We start from the raw sequence: 20,040 nt of genomic DNA on the forward strand, positions 1-20,040 counted from the left end.
CTCGGAAGTACATACCCGGAAACATGTAAAAAAAAATACAAATAAAAAAAGATGACCACTATCAAATTGTTATGGTTAGACAACTGGTCAAAACATCTCCAAAATTGTTAATTGTCTGATCTAATAGCCTACATTTTTTGATATTTAGTAAATCTACGGATCTAAAAGTTGACGCAATATGACGCCATCACTTTTCAGAGAGCCAATAGCGACATCTGGTGAGATTATTTTGTCCAATCATATTTTTCTTCTTTTAGTTTAAATGCGGTTTGCAGGCCATTCAATTGAATTTCGTAATTTTATTAGACAATCGATGTATGTTTGTGCACCAGTGATTTGATTTAAATGACAACTTCTCTCTCGAGATATAAGTTACATTATATTAGCCTACCTAGTCTCGATAGCGGTATCGATAAGCTCGGACCTTATTGATCTTCGGGTTTTGAGAAATTTGGAACCGGGTCCTTACAGAACCGGATATCAATCCCCATCCCTACACGTCAGTGCTGTTTTAACAGCAGAAGGGGGACCTACACAGTATTAGGCAGCTGGTCATCATGTTATTGCTGATCAGTGTTGACATAGGCCTACAGCCAAATACTTGTGTATGCACTTTCAGAAACCTTTATTCAGGCGCTGAAAGATGCTCACACTAACATCCGGTGCATCATGTAGTAATCTGACGTTCTAACCTGATAAGTAACATCGCTATGAATTATATCATTCTACTCCACGGACATTTCCTTCACACACCTGGCTATGTTCCACATGTCTGAGTATTTAAGTCCAAGTCCAGCAGACAGTATGGCATCTACCAAAACGTGCTCATGTCCTTGTGAATGTGTGAAAGACATTAAAACCACCATGTCAGGTCAGCAATGACGGCGCAAGTGCCATTTATTCGGGACAAGAACATAAAGCAAAACAGTGCCATCGATATCTCTCGTACTGGACGTGTAACACCAATGTATGATGGTTCCTACAAAACAAAGTGTCAGGCTTTAAATAAACAAGTAGAAAAAGCTGAGTGGGTTAGGGGTGGAAAGGGGTCGGGTCAGGTTCAGTCATCCTCATCCCAGTCCTTCTTGCCCGCGGGGGCTTTAGGTCCACCTGCTGGTTTGGCCATGATGATCTGGAGGGGAAAGGACAGGAAAGTAAGTCTCTTTCTAATCAAGTCCCAGTTTTACCTGACGGAAACAGCAGTCCTTCGGTCCAAACCGCGTCATCGTTCGCAAACTGTGTACACCGTTACTAGTCGTGCAAAACGGGCTTCATAGAACTCGTGTTGACACTCCATGCAGCATGCACTCCCACCTTCCCTGGACTAGGGTTAGGGTTACCCTAGGCTCCAGCCCCTCATGCTCACAGATCAAAACCTCTGGGTGATGAGCAAGTCGTGTGGCAAAGGCAGTAAGCGGGTCATAATCAGGATTGGTTAAAGCAATGTCGCGTTGAAGCCAACAGCATGTTGCTTATACCGTTCTGATCCCTCCAGGTTTAAAATCCCCAAACAAGATACGAGCTACTGTGAAGGGGGCGGAGCTTCAGTGATATAGTTAGTTGTGATGTCACACATAATGGCAAACAAAATGTCACGTTTTTGGGTGAATCGCTCAATAATGCATTAGGAAACTGGATCCTGAGGTATTCAATTCAAACTGCTAGCCGGTTTCTGAAAAAGAACACACCAAGGGTCTTCACTCATCATTCCATCACACACATACAGAGTTAGCACAGACGGGAAGTCAGGAGAGACATTCTTCACGCGCGCACAAAACGCATCTGTGAGCAAGTGAGTATCCGTGCAAGTGGTCTCTGGTTGCACACACACACATTCCAGCACCTGCCGAGGGTGTGTGTATTCCCTCTTAATGGTGGGTTTCAAACTTATCGGGCTCCTCCTCCCAGCCATCCTTGTCCCAGTGGCCCCTCTGCTTAGGAGCCCTGGGCCCCCCCGCAGGCTTGGCCATGATGATCTGAATCACACACACACTTCCTGTTACCACTCTGCACACCCATCACACCAACGGGGACCAGACCCTGCTACTAAAATAGGAAGAAATTGTTAACATGAAAGGGTTGATGTGATGATAGTGAGCATTTTCAGGGAGCTCCGTCTTGTTTTTTGTTCCTGTTGATCTGCAAAGAGAAAGAGGGTGGGGGTGTGTGTGTGTGTGTGTGTGGTGTCCGTGTCCGAGTACACACCTGGTCCACCCGGAGTACCGTGATGGCTGCGTTGGTGGCCAGCTTGATGCCCCAGTGTTTGACCAGGTAGGGCTCCAGGATCCCAGCCTCCAGCATGTCCTTCACAGCAGCGCCCTCTCCCTGTCAGAGACATGAGTCACAGCCAGTCAGGATCAACCAAGTCCACTATCCAAGCAGCCATGAGTTAAACCCTTGGTATCGCTGGACACGTGACAATTAAAACCAATCATAAAAATACTGAGACGTTTGTAAAAAGAGATGACTAGCTTCTGATCTGTATCCTAGTACTGGTGTCGGCACCTCAATGTCGAAGCCCATGTTCTTGTTGCCCTCGTGGTGGACGGCGTAGAGTTTGGAGATGAGCTCGTTGCCCTTGACGCCAGAGTTCTCGGCCAGGGCGCGGGGCACAGCCTCGAACGCCTCGGCAAACTTCTTAATGGCGTACTGTTCCAGACCTGGACAGGACTACACCGCACAGAGAAGACCAACCACTTAACGTCACACACCCAGGCATGTTGACAACTAAATCGAGTTGCCATTTTACTTGAAGAGTTAAAAAGAAATCCGTCCGTACCTCTCCATAAGAAGTGATCTGTCTGGCCAGCTCAATCTCTGTGGCGGCAGCCCCAGGCACCAGCCTCTTGTCCTGCAGGGCGACAAAACATTCGTCAGACTGTTGCAGAGGGAGACCGAGGAGGGTTCGACCTGCCGTACGAAGCATCGACCAGAGCCGTGTCACTGCGAGCGAGCGGAACTCACCCTGACCAGGACCTTGAAAGTGTTGACGCCGTCATCGATGGCCCTCTCAATGTCGTCCATCCGGTTGTCTGTGGAGCCCCTGATCACCAGGGTGGAGATGGCACCGTCCTCTTTGTCTGTCAGGGAGGTCAAGGGACGGCTTTTCAGGCAGGGCTTTGCGTTCACAGGTTACTTCCCCCCCCAGTCTAGCAAACACTGTAACCCTACACGCTCAGACGGATTTTGAACTCGACTGTAGACGAGCTGGGGTCCTCACCGTGCTTGAAGGCCACAACCTGTGTGTCTCCAACCTCGGTCAGGTACACGCTGTCACAGTGGCCCATCTCCTCTGGGGTAAGAGCAGTCTGCAGAGGGGGAGAGGTTTGCAGAGAACATTAGTAAGAGACATTGGATGCACGTTGTAAAATTAGGAGGTTTTTCCAGTCTAAAACCACTGCAAACCCGCAGAAATGTATATGGGGTTTAAATAGACGAATGTTGTTACAGGTCTAAATGTATTTTTTGTTTTGTCTTTTCAGGACATAAAAATTATTGAAAAACTCACAAGTCTAGGTAGGGCTATGGCTCCAACTGTCTTACACAGCCTCCGGAGGTCCCATTTGGAGTTGAGTCTGAATGTAAAACAGTGCAGTCTCAAAGTCTGGACCAGGTCAGAGACGGAAACGGTACGCAACCAAGGAGCGGCTCCATTCTTCCTACCTGACGACCATGAGCTGGTACTTGTTGGCGTAGTGCAGGGCCATGTCCGCCACCTTGCCCCCAGTCACCACCACGTTCACACCGGAATCGGCGATGGCCTTCACCTGGGCCTCCATCATGTCCTCCTCCCCCTTACTGAAGTTCATCAGCTCCTCAGCGTTCTTTATCAACACGGTGCCCTGGGAGGACGAGAGGCATGGATTAAGTCCTCGGAATTGATTAAGACAATACTCAGTTACAGTCCACAAGAGGGTGGAATAGAAGGGGGGGGGGGGGGGGAGATTACTCTGAATACTTTCAACGTGTTAAAAAGAAAACAAGAGTCAGGTGTGTTTCTTACCTTGGTCTCGGTCACCATGCAGTCGAAGGGACAGGAGAAGATTGCGATCTTGGCGTCTTTGACTGATGTGACATCTCCCTCTGCCTCCTTCTTGAACACCATGCCGTGGAGCATGGAAGATGAGGTCAACCCACAGCCCTGCATGCAAACACAGGGTTAGAGTTAACACAGATGCACACAAATAAACATACTAAGACATAGAGCGAGTAAGAATAAAAGAAATGAAGTGAAAAGGACAATAAATAACACCACATACCAGGATCTTGCATACTCTGACACTATCGACATTGAAGTTGCCAGATTCTGGGAAGATGGAGACTGCAACACCAAAGAGAAAATATGTCAAGTACCTTACCAAGTACAAATTGAGTTCAGCCTCAAGCTTAACTATCCAATCCTGTTGGATCAGAGACTCACCACAGGCCTGGGCGATGAGGTCAGACAGGAAGTCCTCGTTGCCATACTGCTTGCTCATGACTGCGGGCCGGATCATGGCAGATGCCTCTTTGACGTCATGGAGGTCTTTAGCTGATGAGCACACACACTCTGGGAGGATCTCCAGGGTCTTCCTGCAGGCCATTTCATAACCCTCAATCACCTGAGATAGACAGGAGACTGATTAATACGGTGGAAGGTGTGGTTTGGGATGTGTCCCAGAGAGAGAGAGAGAGACAGAGAGAGAGACTATACCTCAGAAACAGACAGGCCCATCCTGAGCAGCTCTTCTGCCAGCTCCAACAGAGCTCCAGCAAAGACCAGGACAAAGTTGGTGCCATCGCCAACCTCCTGCTCTTGCATGTGGGAAGCCATCACAATCATCTTGGCCGCTGGGTGCTGTACCTGGAACCACCACCCCCAAAAAAAGAAAAGTTAGGCCAACATAGAGCAGGGTTGACTGTATAAAACAAACTCTGGGAAAGTCTAAAGCGGGTATGTTTTCACATGCAACAATGTCCAGGGTATACCTGACAAATTAATCTTACCTCAAGCTCTCTGAGAATGGTTGCTGCATCGTTGGTGACAAAGAGTTTCTCTAAGTGGTTTATGACCATTTTGTTCATGCCTGGGGGGGAAAGTAATGGGGTGTTATAGTATGTTTTGTAAACAACAAGGCATCCTAGTGTAAATCCAACACGGAATCGGACATCTCTCCTGTCATACTAGTGAGAGGCAGATGTGTCTTACCGTTGGGTCCGTAGGCTGTGCGTGTGGTCTGGGCCAGCTCTTTACACGCCTGGATGTTGCGGAAGACAGCCTCTTCCAACCCGGAGTAGTGCTGAGGACAAAGAGCGCGCAGACATTGAGTATCACACAGAGTAGGGTGTGAAAGAGTAGAAGACACACAAGTTAGCTGCAACAGTTGCATTAATAGCTACCTCAATGGTAAATATGGCCAAATGTAGAAGGATTCAATTTGAATAGGAAATCTACATCTAGTCATAATTCCGGATTAATGACTTGATTGAAAAGCAATGTGCTACAATTACTGCAGTACAAATTCTAACTGGATTGGATTAAATAGAGAATCCGCTAACGTTTGGCACAAAGATGCGAACCTTTTTTGAGGGGGGGGGGGGGGGGAGGCAACGCCTTTCCTACGCAGTCGTTTCACCATCAATACAAGATCGCAATTTCACATTACGTTTACCAGCTATGATAATGGTTCGAATCGGTGTAAAATAACAGCTGGGCCCTGGATACGAACTCAAAGCAGTTTACTTAACACGTTATAAAATAATGAAACTCATTCATTCAGTAGCTAGCTAGCAGCATGGAATGGGACAGTTACAGTATTTGCTAGCTAGCTAACTTTAGCTAGTAGTGTGTCTTTGCCAGTATTTGGCTAACTAGTCAGCCATTCTTAGTTGCTTCATCCGCAAACAATTGTCAATTATCTATTTTACTACTTTACAAAAAATATCAGAACACTGCAGGGACCCATTCTCAGGTGCATCAGGACACATTGGATTATCTATATTTTCTCACGTGGTTCGTTGGTTAGCTAGCCATTCTAGAAGGAGAAGATCACGCGAGGCCTAGGCTGTTAGCAAGTGCGTTCTAGAAGCATCCCCACATGACAGTGCTTGATTGTGGTTCGCTTAGCTAGCTTGTTCTGCTATACATCTTATTTGACTGCAAGTGGTTGCTTATAATTGATTACTGGTTAACATATAACAAGATCTTACCTTAGCACCATCTTTCAACATTTGGGCAAAGCCCGGAGCTTTGGGTACGTGTAAAGCCATTTTCTGTTACTTAGCAGCTCCGGTGTCCAAGAGAAGGAAGCTGCGGCGTGGGTTTAGCAGTTAGCACAAAGCCAGAGAGAGAGGGAGGAGTTCCGACAAAAGCCGTCTGTCTTTACTATAGTGAACTGCAAGGGACATACTTCAAAATTAAAGCGTTTGCGAAATAGCAAGTTCTATGGGTGACCACTTGGGGGCACGATGCAAACACAGAAGTTGCTACTTTCTCAAAAGAGAGATAACAGAGACCATCAACGTCAAATTTGTGCAAAAATAGGCATACACTCATATATAAATGTGCTTAGAGTATTTCAAATACTATATCCTTTCGCTGAAATACTCAGTGTAACAGACATATCTAATGCATGCACAACATACACCCTTCATTTTATCTCCACAATCTGCTGTTTTAAATAACTGAATCTTCAATTTAGGGAAAACAGCAGTGGCGTATAACCCCGAGACAATACGCTACACAGAAACGGTTAATTTGAGTGAAAGAAAATCATCCATTAAAATCAAGCAAATTGTTGGTTGGGATTAATGCTCAGATAAGACAAAAGACAAAAGTCAAGGTTCATGACGACCCACAAGAGTAAAAATACAAGGACTGAAAATTACAAACAACACTGGAGGGGTTCCAAAGATACTTTTTATTCCAGAAAAGAACATTTGTAGTTAGTTTTCTTTGGATGGTAGAACTGTTCTGAGCACCTGGGTATGGAAGAATATACTGTACAGTATGTTCAATCTTCCTACACTACTCACTGTCATTGTAATGGAAAAAAAGACTTACAGTGCAGATTTTCACCTGAGAAAAATGAATCATATAGGTCAGCTGGGTACTACTATTCAAGAACTTACTAAACTTGCTCAATGCATGAATGAGCATTATAGAGCTAAATGTACAATCATTTATGTACAATCAGTTAGTAGAAGACAGTTGGTTTTCCCAAAAAATCAAAATACAGACATCGGAAACTATGTATTTTTCTGCTTAACCTGAGAAACTGTCAATATACAAGCAGGGACTTCAAAATGTACCTTAAACTTACCTTTATCCTGCATTATGTGTTGAGTGTGCACCAGAAATTAAGGCTTTATTTTAGAAGGTGTAATTGTGCTGTGTGGTTGACAAGACAACTGATGGTTGATCACAGATCCAGTGAGTGACTGACAACTGATGGTTGGATAACAAAATCCAACGGAATGTTGAGGAAATCCTTAAAAGTCCTTGACAGCATAGTATACAGACTTAGAAAAGCATTGACAAGTTATAGCTGAAGAGATACATGGAGGTTCCCATTGGCCAAAGGAGGCATAGTAGTAGATAACCATTTGTGATTACTGTACAATCTTCATGTTAACATCAACACATCACAAAGATGCAGGGTATGTGCACCTGCACATTTAATATGGTTTAAATGCTGTAGTTTGATTGCATGTCGTGAGGATATGAGAGATTTCCTTCCCAAACATTACTGATAAGACCCACACAGAGTTGATCGGGCAGTCATACTACCATGGCAAGCTTCGTTTTAACATTTATTAGCTAGGCTTGATATTCGTTACAGATATCTCCAATGTAATTTTGTTTAGTCAAAACTCTAATTCTAGATATCGTTTATTATATTTTGACTGGTCAAAATTCTAATTTTAGATATAAGTACATTTTGACTAGTAAGATTCAAACTAGTTTTGCCATTTATGTGTATTGGGTTTCTGATTACAGATATCTACATTTCAGATGCAAATATCCTCAATGTGAATTGTAGATATCTGCAAGTGAATTCTGACTAGTAATTCCAGTTTAAAATATCTACAATTTAATTCTGACTAGTCATAATTCCAGTTCATTATATCTTTAATTCCCCTCAATTCAAGATATCTACAATGTCCTTTTTAGATATCTTAAATTAAGTTGTACTCACTTCCGTCTAGATGAGGCTTAAAACACTTGAGAACAGGGTTTAATCTAAGGAGCCTTCCCATTGGCTGGGTGTTTATCACATGTTGGCGTCTCCATGGAGCAGCTTGGCAAGGGTTCAATAGAGTTCTGGCATATGTCTGAGGTTGGGCCTACAAAGAAGGCAGATAGTGGAGCCTGGGACTGGAGTAGCTCCCCAAACCCAGCGAAGTTAGGGTCTGTGGAGGACATGAAAGAGGAGAGCGGGCAGTCTAGAGAGGAGAACTTGGCCAGGATCTGGACCTGCTCCGGTTGTAGGTCTGCCTCACTGCAGACCTTCTGATACAAGGCAGAGACTCTGTGCAACGTCTTCCCCTTCAACTGGTTCAACTCGTTGCTCTCTGCCTTCAGTTTATCCTTTTCGGTTCTCTGTGATGCGAAGACACACACACACTGTTGAATATGTTTGACAAAAAGTAGTTTGCACCGAATAAATGAGAGAAGTAACATACAACCATCTTAAGCTCCTCACCAGCTTGTATATCTCACACTCCAGGTTGTGTATACAGTCTAGTTTTCTCTTGCGGCAGCGCTGTGCAGCATCGCGGTTCTTACTGCGCCGTCTCACATCGTGGATGAAGTCCAGCTGCTGCCGGGTCAGACTGTGCTGCTTCAGCATCTGCTGGAAGTCATTCCTGCTCAGAGACACCAGCCGCTCCACAGAGAACGGCAGTTGGACCTGCCACAGAACCCAGGGATGGAGAACGTCAGGTCAGGAAGCATAGTATCAAAAGGTCTGGGTAGACCGCCATTATAAGGCCCAACCACAGGAGCAACCTCAGTCTGTGGGGAGTGTGTGACTCATGTACCCATCATGATTCTATTATGGTTAAGTATGGGCTGCCCTATATATTTGTATATAACCAAGGGACACTATTAATTCCTGAACGAAATCTGCACTACTTGCATCTCCCTGTGGGGCCATACCATCAGTCGTATGTTCCCCAGATTTCTAATCACAAGCAGACAACCAGGGAGGGTGATCTGATAAGCTAGTTGGTGTTGGACTCTGATCCAGCTGAAAAGCCTCTCTTTTTCACTCACTTACACACACAGACGCAAATATATACACACACGAGCACACAGCTGAATTATTAACTCAACCACTGTGTTGAATTACAACCAACACCTACTTCTCCAGACCGACAAATTATAAACTCTTATCTAAGACAAACAAGACAGTCATGCTACAGTTAGTTAAACGTGTCCACAGACTCTTAAAACACGTTTAACGCTAATTTCAATCTGAGGTGAACATGACTGAGTTAGATGTAGTACACTAGAAATCCAACATTAACTGACAAAGACTTATATATGATATTATTATTACTATGCATTATTAGAAATGGTTTGAGATTTTGACTCATGAATAAATGGATTATTCTCCTTTAGCTCACCTCTCTGACTCTCTCACTGCTGTAGAACTCGCTGTCTCCCTCAGTGTCAAAGCTGTCGGAGTCCCCGTCTTCCCCTGACTGAAGGGAGGACACACAGGGACTGCACACTGACTGGGATAATCCCCCACACCCCGCAAACTGGATGTCTGCCCCCCCGGCTCCTGTCCCCGTCCCTGTGCTAGGGTCCAGGGTTTGGAGAAAGGGACAGTCAGCGGTGTCCGAACTCAGGTTCAGTTGGACCTTCAGCCAGTCCATTGTCGTGCAACCCAACTGGGTGCCTCCGGACTCACTCGCCGTCCCAGGCCCAGACCTGGTCCCAGTCCCAGAGTCAAACCCAGTTCCAGAGATATTATCCAGACAGAAGGTAGGAGAGGAGTCTGACCAGAGACCCTGGGCTAGGTGCTCAGCCACCTCTCTCTCTACAGCGCTCCTCTCTCGATCTACTCTCTCTTCTCCTCCTCTTCCTCTACAGCCCTGGCTTACCTCAATCTCTGTGTAACTGCTCTCCCCTCCAGCTCTCTCTATCCCTCTATTAGTCATCACAGTAAGCAGTTCCTTCTCACTATTCTTCCACCTGCCATCTCCCTCTTCCTCTGCTGCCACTGATGTAGGACGATCATTAAATCCACCAGACTCCTCAGGCCTCTGTTCCTCATTATCTCCCATAACGACGCTCTCATCCCCTTCAGGCCCAGGGTTCCCAGACTCCTCCTTCCTCCCAACGAGCTCTCTCTCCACCATTAACTCTGGTGTCGTCTGTGATCCAGGGTGCTCCATGGCAGACTCACAGACTCCGCTGCTGGGGCATGACAGGCAGGATAGACAGGGCAGGGGCCTGGAGCATCCCTTCCTGCTCCCCGCGGCAGGGGAGTCGGGGCACTTCTCCAGGCCGCAGGCCTCCTTCCCACAGGCCAGCTGAAACTTGCGATACTTTGGACACATAAGCCTGTAGTCTGATGTCATGCCATCAGAGTGGACATCAGCCTCAGGCAGAAGGGTGGTGCTTCTGCTCGCGCTTCCTGCAACATCATTCCCTGATTGGCTGATGTGGGAAGAAGCTTCACCCACTTCCGGTTGTGAGGAAGTATCAAAGGACACCTCAACTCCTTGTTCAGCCAATAAGGTGTCATTGTCAACTACTAGGTCCGCCCCGGGTGAATTTCTTCTCCTGCAGCGTGTCTTACAGCAGGGCTTTTGAGGGATGGGGCCTCTGGCGCTGGTGAAAAACTTGGGAAGGAGGAAATCAAAGCAGGCTTTGTCCAAATCCCTGAACCCCAGAATAGCTGCACAGTTACGGATCTCGTGGACATTATCTTTGCTGAAAAGAAGCTTAGAGGTGTACGCAAACCTTAGCAAGGGCTCAAAGCCACCGACAGTCACCTGAGAAGGAGACAGATACAAATATAAGTAAAGAGACAGAATAAAAGAAGAAAAAAAAAAAAGATTAAGTCAATGCCTTTGGACTCTGCTAACGCCTTTGACAGTAACAGATAAAGTCATGACACGTAGTACATGAATACCACTGTTTGGTCACACATATTCAGCAAAACCCATGCTGCTGACAAATCATATTTAAATCTTATCTCTCCAATGGATTGGCACAGCTGTTCACCTCTATGGTACACGTGTGCAGGTAGTGTGCAATTAATGCTTTCAGCCTCGCAATCTACATGTACAATGATGTTTTCCTGCTCTTCTGATTTCTTGTGTGTGTGGTAAACACTTGAGACTTCAGCTTAGCAAGCTAACGCTGTCCTTCCTCACCTCAGGTGGAAGAGTGAGGACTAGGCCCTGGCCTGTGTGGGAAGAGACCCTGTTTGTGAAGTATTCACTGCAGGAAGCCAGGACCGAGCGGTGGGCCCTAAAACTCTGCTCTTCCACCACCACGGTGACGTCACACAGTATATCCTTGCGCCTCTGTTCTTCAAGGCAGCGGAGCACATGGGAGCTGTGCACAGAAGACTCAAATGTAAAGGCAGAGGACCGTAAGCCTTCCAGAGACATGGCCAGCAAGGACATCTGGGCAGACATGAAGAAAAGCAGGACAGAAATCAAGATGAATCCAGAACGACACAAACACACACACACAAAAATGCAGTCAGGCATACACACAAAGTAAACATGTATTAATGACATAAGCAGAACAAACTGACACAGGAACTGAGTGTCAGTACATTAATTCTGCACAGCATGCCTTTGTTTAAGAAACAGGTCTTTGAAGACAAACTAGAATTCAAGCAAATTAGTTTAAGAAAAATGCTAGATCTGGTTTATAAAAAAATGTCTAGTCCAAATGTAACATTCACGATGACAAGACAAATGTCTGTGTGCGTGTGTGTGCGTGTATGTGGCGCAACAGACAGGATAGCGCTGACTCATTGCTGATAAAGGATGAGCAAGCACTTTTCTGAACCCGAATATGCTCACTAAATTATACGGCTTTTCAAGCCGTATATATCTTCTTCAGCGCACGAGTAATCTACCACAGCTGGTTTAATATGTAACCAATCACCATAAACATTATAGATGGAAACTGTAGGCTATTATTATAGGATCGCTGAATGAGCATTCACATGCTGCTTCTCGAAAAATTCAAAATTTCCTGAATGACTGGCATATGGCAGCGCGGAATACCGTTTCGTTTTCCGGATAAAGCTACACATTTCAAAGTTGAACGTGGAATGAGGTATAAAACACGTTTCTTAAGGCCCTTTCTATTTAAGGCCACGTGTAAACAACATAACAAAAACAGTTGGAACTCTACAAAGTGCCATCATATATCGCCTACCAGGGCTAAAGTCAAAAGTGTTTACGTCACCAAACTTTAACGTACCTGTCATATCCAACGACTAGAAATTACATGGAAAAGCAGTCTCAGGAGTAAGCACGAATTCCTTTGTACGTTGGTCTATATCAGTATGATCATTCCAAATCTGCAGTCCAACTTTAGCTGTTGTTGTGAATATGTACAACTGTTGACTATTTGACGATGCGATCTTACGACGAATTCCAGTCACTCGACTCGCACTACTTTTTCCCACTATCCCAGTAGTATCAATATCAGCGCGTTTAACTTCCGTTTTCTGGGCAAATAGTGTCTGTGTGTGTTAGAGAGAGAGAGAGATAGAGAGAGCGACACAGAGAGAGAGAAAGAGGGCGGGGGGTTGGGCTATTACAGTATCAGCTGATCATTTCACAATTCCAGAGTTAATCTCATTGTGAAACAGTAAGTTCCCTATTCACATTTAGTGCCATAGTGCCAAGTCACAACCACAAAACCTCGGTCTCCCTTGTGGAAATGAAACGCAGAAGTCATGCTGGTGTTCAAAGTAAAGGTTTTTTATTCATAATAAAGAAGAGAATACCCAAGTATTGCATGTGTTCTCCTGTAGGGCTTGGTACATGTTTATGCTGAAGACAAAATTGTGTCAAAACACATCAACATTCTGTCAACCTGTTCCTCATTTTACATTACAGATTATCTATATTATACTGTTGTGGTCTTATGTCCTTGCAGAGACTGAGCATCAAACATAGCTAAGATCTAGCTAACCTCTACATACTCTCATCCCATTTACTCTATAAGCGTTGTACGACAGAAGGTTGGATACGTTCCTGTTCCTCCTGGAGTCCAGACCAACCATAAGACACATTGATACACTATAGCCATAAAGAGGAAACATAAATGTCCCATTTCATATGGTTGTGGATAACAATTGGTCATGGAACCTTGAACAAGCATTGAACTAGTCAAAAGTGTGAATACAGTATAAAGAGTTTTACCACACTAGTCATCCTAAAAAGCTAATTTATTGGGTCCTTTAACGTCATTTTAATCAACATTCTGCATAGCTATGGGCTGGCCATATAAGTGTCTCTCTGTGCAGTGTTGACAGAAAACCTGGACAGAATTAGAGTAAAAACCGAAATAGTCATCCTGAATTGAACATTCAGAGGCAAAGCTTTTCTAGCTCTGAGGTCAGTGGTTAAACTGGCTGAACCCCTCCATCTCCGCCCAGTGCCGAGCCAGCCCTGCGTCTCCGTGTCTCCGGGTCTGGGGGAGGTTGGAGGTCACGAGGAATCCTGGCTACTCTGATTGGTCAGGCTTAGTGTCTCCAGCTGCTGGGCGCGCTCAGTGTGGACGGTGAGCAGCGTGCGGTTCTCCTCAGACAGGACATGGAACTCCTCCTCCAGGCGGGCAATCTCCACGGCGACCCGCTCATCCTCCACCAGCTCTGCCAGCAACTCACGCCTAATGAGGAGTGTGTGTGTGTGTGTGTGTGTGTGTGTGGGGGGGGGGGGGGTAGAACACAATGTTACAGTAAATGCCCATACAGTCAGTCCCAATACAAAACATACAATGTCCTTATTCTATCATAGTTTATTACTCCGTCAAATAAAATGATACTGATCTGTTTTAACATGAAAGTCCACAAAGGGCACATCTGACAACAACTAAATACAATAGGCCAATTCCAGTTACATTACTTAAATTCAAACATTTTCCATTATAACAGGCTTACATCAATGGCACATTACAGAGTCAGGACAGTGCCTTTCCAAGAACTGCTTCAGGGGAAAGTCCCTTGCCCCCCACCTCTCTCACACACACAACAAGTCCTAGTATTAGATAGGTATTTTATGTTAGTAGTCTAGTGTTGAAGAGTGGATACATAGAAGATAGAAAGAGAGGCAAACAAAGAAGAGTTCCATGAACCCGTCTTTTAGCCAAGTCATTCTGCTGTCCTGTGTAATCAACAAATGAATCCTGGTACAAGTCGCATTTAAATGAAGTCAGTCAAAGGAATAGGGTAACAATACATAGTTACACACCCAGATGAGAAAATGTGTGTGTATGCCTGTGTGTGTCAGTGTCTCTCTGGTGCTTGCCATGGTGGTTACACAATTTTTTACAGTTGGTCATCATAACGAGTAAGGAAATCCCCTCTCGCTCTATATGGAATGAGTCTCCTAGGAGATGAGACAAACAAAGAGAATGCTGTTGCATCACTTCAGCTTCTGTGGTCAAAGTGTGTGTGTGTGTGTTTGTGTGTGCTAGTTCTTAGTTAAACCTGAGTCTAGGTCCACCTGTGGGTCTGTGTGGATCCCAATGGGCTTCAAAGCTCTTTTTTCCCCCTCCTGAACCTGAATGTATAACAGAGATCGTAACACTGCCAGCCGTGGCAGTGGACACCGTCCACCACCTGAGAACCAAGCCCTGCCTCTCTGCTTCTCAGCCGTCCTGCTGTTCGGCCGGCCTTACTTGCGGTCCTCCAGGAGAGAGATCTCGTGCTTGACCTGGTGGAACTCCAGAGCCATCCTACAGTGCTCCCGGTACACCTGAACGCTCTCTCTCAGAGATCCACAGGGGGGCACGGGCTGCCCGAGGGGGAGGGGGGGGGGGGGGGGATGTTGGGTAGACAAGAGAGAGAAAATAGAGGTGATGTCACTAAGCCTCAAAAACAGAGAACATAAATGGTGAGGTTGGAAGAAAGGGAACATAGGGTTGTGTTGTGTGCCCTGTCTGGCGAGTTCGGCACAGACCTTGAGGGCTGCTGATAACGTACGTCAACATTCAACAAGCAACACGGAACACTGGATGAGTATGACAGGAAATGCAGGCAGGCCAGATACACAGAAATAAACAAAGAGAGAGGTCAACTTCTGTGGACTATGTTCTCTGTGACGTTTGTTTCTGTACTTCTGCTTTACTCAAATAAAATCCTATTTCGAACACACAGCTTCCTCCTTCCCATTCACTTTCCGCCTCTTTCCTCTCCTTTTAACTGATTTCCCCTTCTTGCATACATTTTCTTTCCATGCCACAACTGTGCAAGATTGAAAAACCTTTTGGTAAAGTTTGAGTGCATTTACTAAGAAATGTTCGGAGCCATGATGACAGTTAAAACCTGCTGACATCTAGTGGCTGACCTGCTGTATTACGGTCGAGCCCATCAGCCATTTTGAATGTACCCACCACAGATCTCTGCTCTGGCTATTGCATCCTCTAAGTGCAACCACAGTGTTTTGCTGTTCTCCAACCTGTCCATTCCTCCACACTCTTCTCTATGAGAGCAGGTGTTTTCAATGTGATCAGCTACTGAGTGTGTGTGTGTGTGTGCTCACCTGTAGTCTCTGCTCCAAGTCAGGGAAGGACCGGGGGGAGTCTCCTGCATCTTCTAAGTCTGACAGAGAGAGAAGAGACAGGGGCTCAAAGAGGTTTACGACTGTGTTGACCTCAACAATCCTTTCCTTGAACATCCCCCAAGCTGGCTTTGTATTACCAGCACAGTGAGGTCACCCTCATGGAATGCAGGACTGGTTTATCTCAGGGGGGGAGGGGGGGGGGACTGCTTACAGAACACAGCATGACACCGCTGCATAGGAATCTAACAACACTGGTCGTCTGCATAGCCCTGGTGAAAGTTGTGAGTCTGGCAGACTGGTTGCGAGTAAACAGACAGGCAGATAAACAGAATCAGACAGACAGAATTAGACGGGCGGACAAAAAAAAGGCGGGCAGGCAGCAGCAGACAGACACCGGCTGTCCTTTGCCGGCTGTGTCCCCCAGGAGTGGTGGAACACATGTGGAGAGACCTGGAGATGATGCAACCTTCTAAAAGCAGACGGCCTTAGTAGGCCAGCCAGCGGGCCAGAAGACCTCCGGGCCAATTAGGAAAGAGGGATGAATGTAGCGCTCATGCTGGGGATTGACACTTTGTAGCGGGGCTTCGGACTACAGCATGAGGTAATGGAGGAGCATGCCTCACATCCCCCTGCAGACGAGGCTCTACAGAGCAGGCCTCTTGCCTAAGGAATGATGAGTGAAAACACTTTGTAAAACTTCGAAAAGTTGAGAGAGTTGAAAAATGGACTCCTATGCTGCCGTCATGCACCATAATGAAAGAAAGACAAACAGAAAGAAAAGAAAGAAAGAAAAAGGAAGACATGTGATCTTTGTGTTCGTGTTCCTGTAATGGGCACTGGCATTGTCTCCGGCTGTTCCGTTGCGATCACAGCCCTCCCTCGCACCCTTCTGCTCTTCTGGGAAAGACAAGGGAGCGCGAGGGAGGGGGTGGAGGAGTAGTGGAAGGGGAAGTGTTAAATGCTGATAAATATAGGCTAGTGTTCTAGAAGCTGGGGAGCGAATGAGGCAGAAGGGTTAGGGTTAGAGGGGAAACTTGACGCTACCGTGGCAAAGCTGCAGCTGCCATCCCAATGCCCGTCCCACGGCCGTAAAACACCCTGACAGCACAGTGTGTGTGTGTGTGACCGTGTGTGTGTGACCGTGTGTGTTGAGAGTTTGTTTTCAAGATGCCACAAGCCTACAGAAATAGAAGAGACACCTGTCCCGACCCCAGCAGGGAAGAACGAACCCAGTCGAAAGGGATGGGGAGAACGAACCCAGACGGCATCCTGAAACGCATACTTTTACTTTTTACTCCCAGTAGGTAAAGCAGATGCCTTTGCTAAACGCATACATATACAGTGTGCAGTGTTGAATTGTACTCAACCTGTATGGCACTTTGTCATCGACTTGACAAAGCCATCTAATGGACTGACATGTTTGTAATGGCCTGCTACTGCACCATTGTCTCTATGACTGACACTTCTTCCTCTGCACAAAGGCATGTGGGTAAGAATAGCCAGAAAAGCATGGTCGCTGGTCATCCTGGTATTTTTGGCAAACTGTATTGGACAATGTAATGGTATGTACTCAATCTTTTTCTGGCATACTAAATAGTATGGTAGTATGGGTATTGGGATTCAGTTAAAGGGATGAGGTGTGAGGTAGAGGCCTGAGAGTTGCGTTAGGGACTGATTTGCAGGGGAGAATGCGGCGCGTGTGATATTACACGTACTGGAACTGGAGGCTCATTTGGACCGAAGACGTCATGCAGGGTTAAAGGGTTAAGCTCGGCAAGTCACTTAGTCACAGAGTTTTTCCTTTCCCACACCGTGCGGCCGGGTGCTGCGTCTGGGCTTCACTTCTAGTTTCTTCGGGGCCAGATTTCGGATCTCGGATTAGCATTGTACGGTCAGCACAACCGAAGCGTTGAAACGTAGATGTTGGCGTGGCCTCTTGTGCACCAAACCCTTGTCTCATAGAGAGGCACTCGGTGCGTGTGAGTGTGCGCATGCATTCCGTGTGTGTGTGTGTGTGTGTGTGTGTGTGTGTGCGTGTGTGTGTGTCTCACCTGAGGGGTCCTGGAGGCTGAAGGCGATTCGAACTTCAGACTTGTCAGGAGACACTCGTCTGGCTGAGGTGATCATTGATTCCTTGTGAGATCACGGCAGGGAGAGAGAGCAGTGACTTTGCATTGTGACATTACATACGGGGAGGCCCCCCCTGCACAACCAAGGGTGACCGGACCGAGCAATGTGATACTCTGAACATAAACGACCACATAAACACACACTGGCAAACACGCGCACACACACACAGCAGTGGAGTTTCATCATGCGTTTAGAGTTGCAGTAGGATTAAATAATTAGCAAGGTTGACAGGCTATCTCCCAAAGGGCTGGATGTGGCGCGTCCTCTCTGGGTGAGGGTAACGGCTGTTTATATCTGGGTATCTGCCTGCAATAACCCCACATAAAGCCCTATGGTGCTCGTCCAGCTCTACCCACACTCCCTCTCCTCTCCTCCTCGTCCAGCTCTACCCACACTCCCTCTCCTCTCCTCCTCGTCCAGCTCTACCCACACTCCCTCTCCTCTCCTCCTCGTCCAGCTCTACCCACACTCCCTCTCCTCTCCTCCTTGTCCAGCTCTACCCACACTACCTCTCCTCGTCGACCAGCTCTACCTACACTCCCTCTCCTCCTCGACCAGCTCTACCCACACTCCCTCTCCTCTCCTCCTCGTCCAGCTCTACCCACACTCCCTCTCCTCCTCGACCAGTCCACCCAGTCTCCCTCTCTCGCTCCACCTTTATTGACTCTCCCTCTCCTCTCTTCCTCCACCGGTATTAGCCACACTCCCTATCCTCCTCTATCCACTCTCCCACTCTTCCTCAACCAGCTCTACCCACTCTATCTTTTCTCCTTGCCCAGCTCTCTCCCTCTCCTCTCCTCCTCTACCAGGAAACCTCTAACGACCCTGCAAGCTGGTCCAGACTATGCATCTATGTCGAGGGCTGACCCAGAGCGTGGCCTATTAGAACTGTAAGAAATAATCAACATTTTATGGCAAACCTGAAGGTAACATCAGTATCCTATCCTACAGCAGTCTTTTAAACTTTGTATTAGTGTTTTTGGTTAGGAAAACATTTAACTGATGAATGGTATTTTATAATTTCCTCTATGACCAAACCAGTCCCCATATATCAGGGTAAAGTATCTATAGAAATATAGCCTATAGGCCAGGCGATATCACATAGTTTTTCACAACGTTCGAGTGTTATAGTAATAACAATCAACCATTTGACCAAGATCATTGTTACAGGCTGCAATGGACCGATGCCTTTACGCACTGACAGGTCGAAAAGTCAACTAGTAATAACACACTGTCTTACCTGCAGCACGAACTTTACCTAGGAAAATTCGTGACAGGGTGAACCAGCACCCAGTTCGTAACAATATTCTTCAGTCTTTTCCAACCTGCTTCGATGAGTCCTCATAAGGTCCCGTCTTAAAGCCGACGCTTCCTGACACCTGTGAGAAGGAGCGAGGAACAATATGCAACGGTTGTCTTTAGTCTATACAGTGAGAGGTAGTCAATCCACTCTTGCTTTGTCGCTCTGCGGAAACAGAGAAACGCGTGTAAATTTGAGGCAGTTGATGGCAATCACGCTCCAACCGAAATACTGGACTCAAGGTAGTTGTTTCAGCGCGCACTCCTTAACTCAAGTTTCTGTGGACATTATCCTCGGCCATGCGGCCCTAACGCAACACAACAGTGAGCAGGCAGTTTCGGAATGCAGTCTGCTGCACCCCTGTGTCACTTGGGTACCAATTAAATGGCTCAGATGACATGACTTTAGCCCGCAATAATGTTCATAGCTCCAGTTTACTTTGACTGACACGGGCATGCCGCAGAGCTGACTGTTGGCGGTGCAATAGCTGTGCAATGATGCAGTTGCTCAGAATGACACTCCGCTATAATTGCTCATGAGAAAAAAATAGACCAACTCTCCGTGTCTCTTTCGTTCTATAGGATCAACTTGCATGCTCAAGTCTCGTTTCCGATATTGAGAAGCAATTGTTATCTTACAGCTTGGCAAGCTTGAGCAACACAACTGAGGAACGCGCTTATAAGCGCTATAGCCTATCTCCTCCTTTCTACGTGCAGTTCACTTTTCTTTCTTGAAAGTGCAAATTGGGTTCATTTATACATAAACTGACAAACTGCCGTACTTTTATCTTATTTGATCGCATCACATGTTGTAGGCAGTGGCAAAAATCTGCTATCAACTTTGGGGGGGGGACA

At 46.3% G+C, this 20,040-nt stretch overlaps 3 protein-coding genes across 5 annotated transcripts; all 3 read right to left on the reverse strand.

The window, feature by feature from the left end:
• Positions 1-867: 867 nt before the first annotated feature.
• Positions 868-6,355, reverse strand: cct8 (chaperonin containing TCP1, subunit 8 (theta)). Of its 3 annotated transcripts, none has more exons than XM_067257240.1 (16): positions 6,190-6,355; positions 5,189-5,279; positions 4,987-5,066; positions 4,694-4,843; positions 4,421-4,601; positions 4,260-4,321; positions 4,004-4,141; positions 3,664-3,842; positions 3,509-3,575; positions 3,221-3,308; positions 2,965-3,080; positions 2,780-2,851; positions 2,506-2,670; positions 2,206-2,325; positions 1,844-1,976; positions 1,026-1,132 (listed from the first exon to the last, which is right to left on the reverse strand). In XM_067257240.1, exons 1-15 carry the CDS (start codon positions 6,247-6,249, stop codon positions 1,869-1,871), a joined length of 1,677 nt encoding a protein of 558 aa, XP_067113341.1. In that variant the 5' UTR covers positions 6,250-6,355; the 3' UTR covers positions 1,026-1,132; positions 1,844-1,868. The 3 variants fall into 3 exon arrangements, with proteins under 3 accessions (XP_067113343.1, XP_067113341.1, XP_067113342.1); XM_067257241.1 differs by having other exon boundaries at positions 1,068-1,132; positions 1,848-1,976; XM_067257242.1 differs by lacking the exon at positions 1,844-1,976 and having other exon boundaries at positions 868-1,132.
• Positions 6,356-7,634: 1,279 nt separating this feature from the next.
• Positions 7,635-12,700, reverse strand: bach1b (BTB and CNC homology 1, basic leucine zipper transcription factor 1 b). Its single transcript, XM_067257757.1, has 5 exons — positions 12,443-12,700; positions 11,374-11,628; positions 9,610-10,989; positions 8,685-8,891; positions 7,635-8,581 (listed from the first exon to the last, which is right to left on the reverse strand). Exons 2-5 carry the CDS (start codon positions 11,626-11,628, stop codon positions 8,222-8,224), a joined length of 2,202 nt encoding a protein of 733 aa, XP_067113858.1. The 5' UTR covers positions 12,443-12,700; the 3' UTR covers positions 7,635-8,221.
• A 234-nt stretch (positions 12,701-12,934) lies between these two features.
• map3k7cl (map3k7 C-terminal like) lies at positions 12,935-19,487 on the reverse strand. The gene is made up of 5 exons (XM_067257351.1): positions 19,127-19,487; positions 17,808-17,889; positions 15,736-15,794; positions 14,873-14,988; positions 12,935-13,861 (listed from the first exon to the last, which is right to left on the reverse strand). The coding sequence occupies exons 2-5, from the start codon at positions 17,881-17,883 to the stop codon at positions 13,681-13,683; spliced, it is 432 nt and encodes a 143-aa protein (XP_067113452.1). The 5' UTR covers positions 17,884-17,889; positions 19,127-19,487; the 3' UTR covers positions 12,935-13,680.
• Between the last annotated feature and the right edge of the window lie 553 nt (positions 19,488-20,040).

This window comes from Osmerus mordax, chromosome 19 (assembly GCF_038355195.1).
Source record: "Osmerus mordax isolate fOsmMor3 chromosome 19, fOsmMor3.pri, whole genome shotgun sequence".
Classification (NCBI taxonomy): Eukaryota; Metazoa; Chordata; class Actinopteri; order Osmeriformes; family Osmeridae; genus Osmerus; species Osmerus mordax.

Coding starts and splice junctions, on each gene's coding strand:
- map3k7cl (XM_067257351.1), bottom strand. CDS start 17,883: ATGATCACCTCAGCCAGACGAGTGTCTCCTGACAAGTCTGAAGTTCGA. Junction 15,795..17,807: donor CAGCCTCCAGGACCCCTCAG/GTGAGACACACA, acceptor TCTCTCTGTCAG/ACTTAGAAGATGCAGGAGAC. Junction 14,989..15,735: donor ACTTGGAGCAGAGACTACAG/GTGAGCACACAC, acceptor CCCCTCGGGCAG/CCCGTGCCCCCCTGTGGATC.
- cct8 (XM_067257240.1), bottom strand. CDS start 6,249: ATGGCTTTACACGTACCCAAAGCTCCGGGCTTTGCCCAAATGTTGAAA. Junction 5,280..6,189: donor TGTTGAAAGATGGTGCTAAG/GTAAGATCTTGT, acceptor CTTTGTCCTCAG/CACTACTCCGGGTTGGAAGA. Junction 3,309..3,508: donor CCATAGCCCTACCTAGACTT/GTGAGTTTTTCA, acceptor CCCCCTCTGCAG/ACTGCTCTTACCCCAGAGGA.
- bach1b (XM_067257757.1), bottom strand. CDS start 11,628: ATGTCCTTGCTGGCCATGTCTCTGGAAGGCTTACGGTCCTCTGCCTTT. Junction 8,892..9,609: donor GCAGTGAGAGAGTCAGAGAG/GTGAGCTAAAGG, acceptor GTTCTGTGGCAG/GTCCAACTGCCGTTCTCTGT. Junction 8,582..8,684: donor AGTGTGAGATATACAAGCTG/GTGAGGAGCTTA, acceptor TTCGCATCACAG/AGAACCGAAAAGGATAAACT.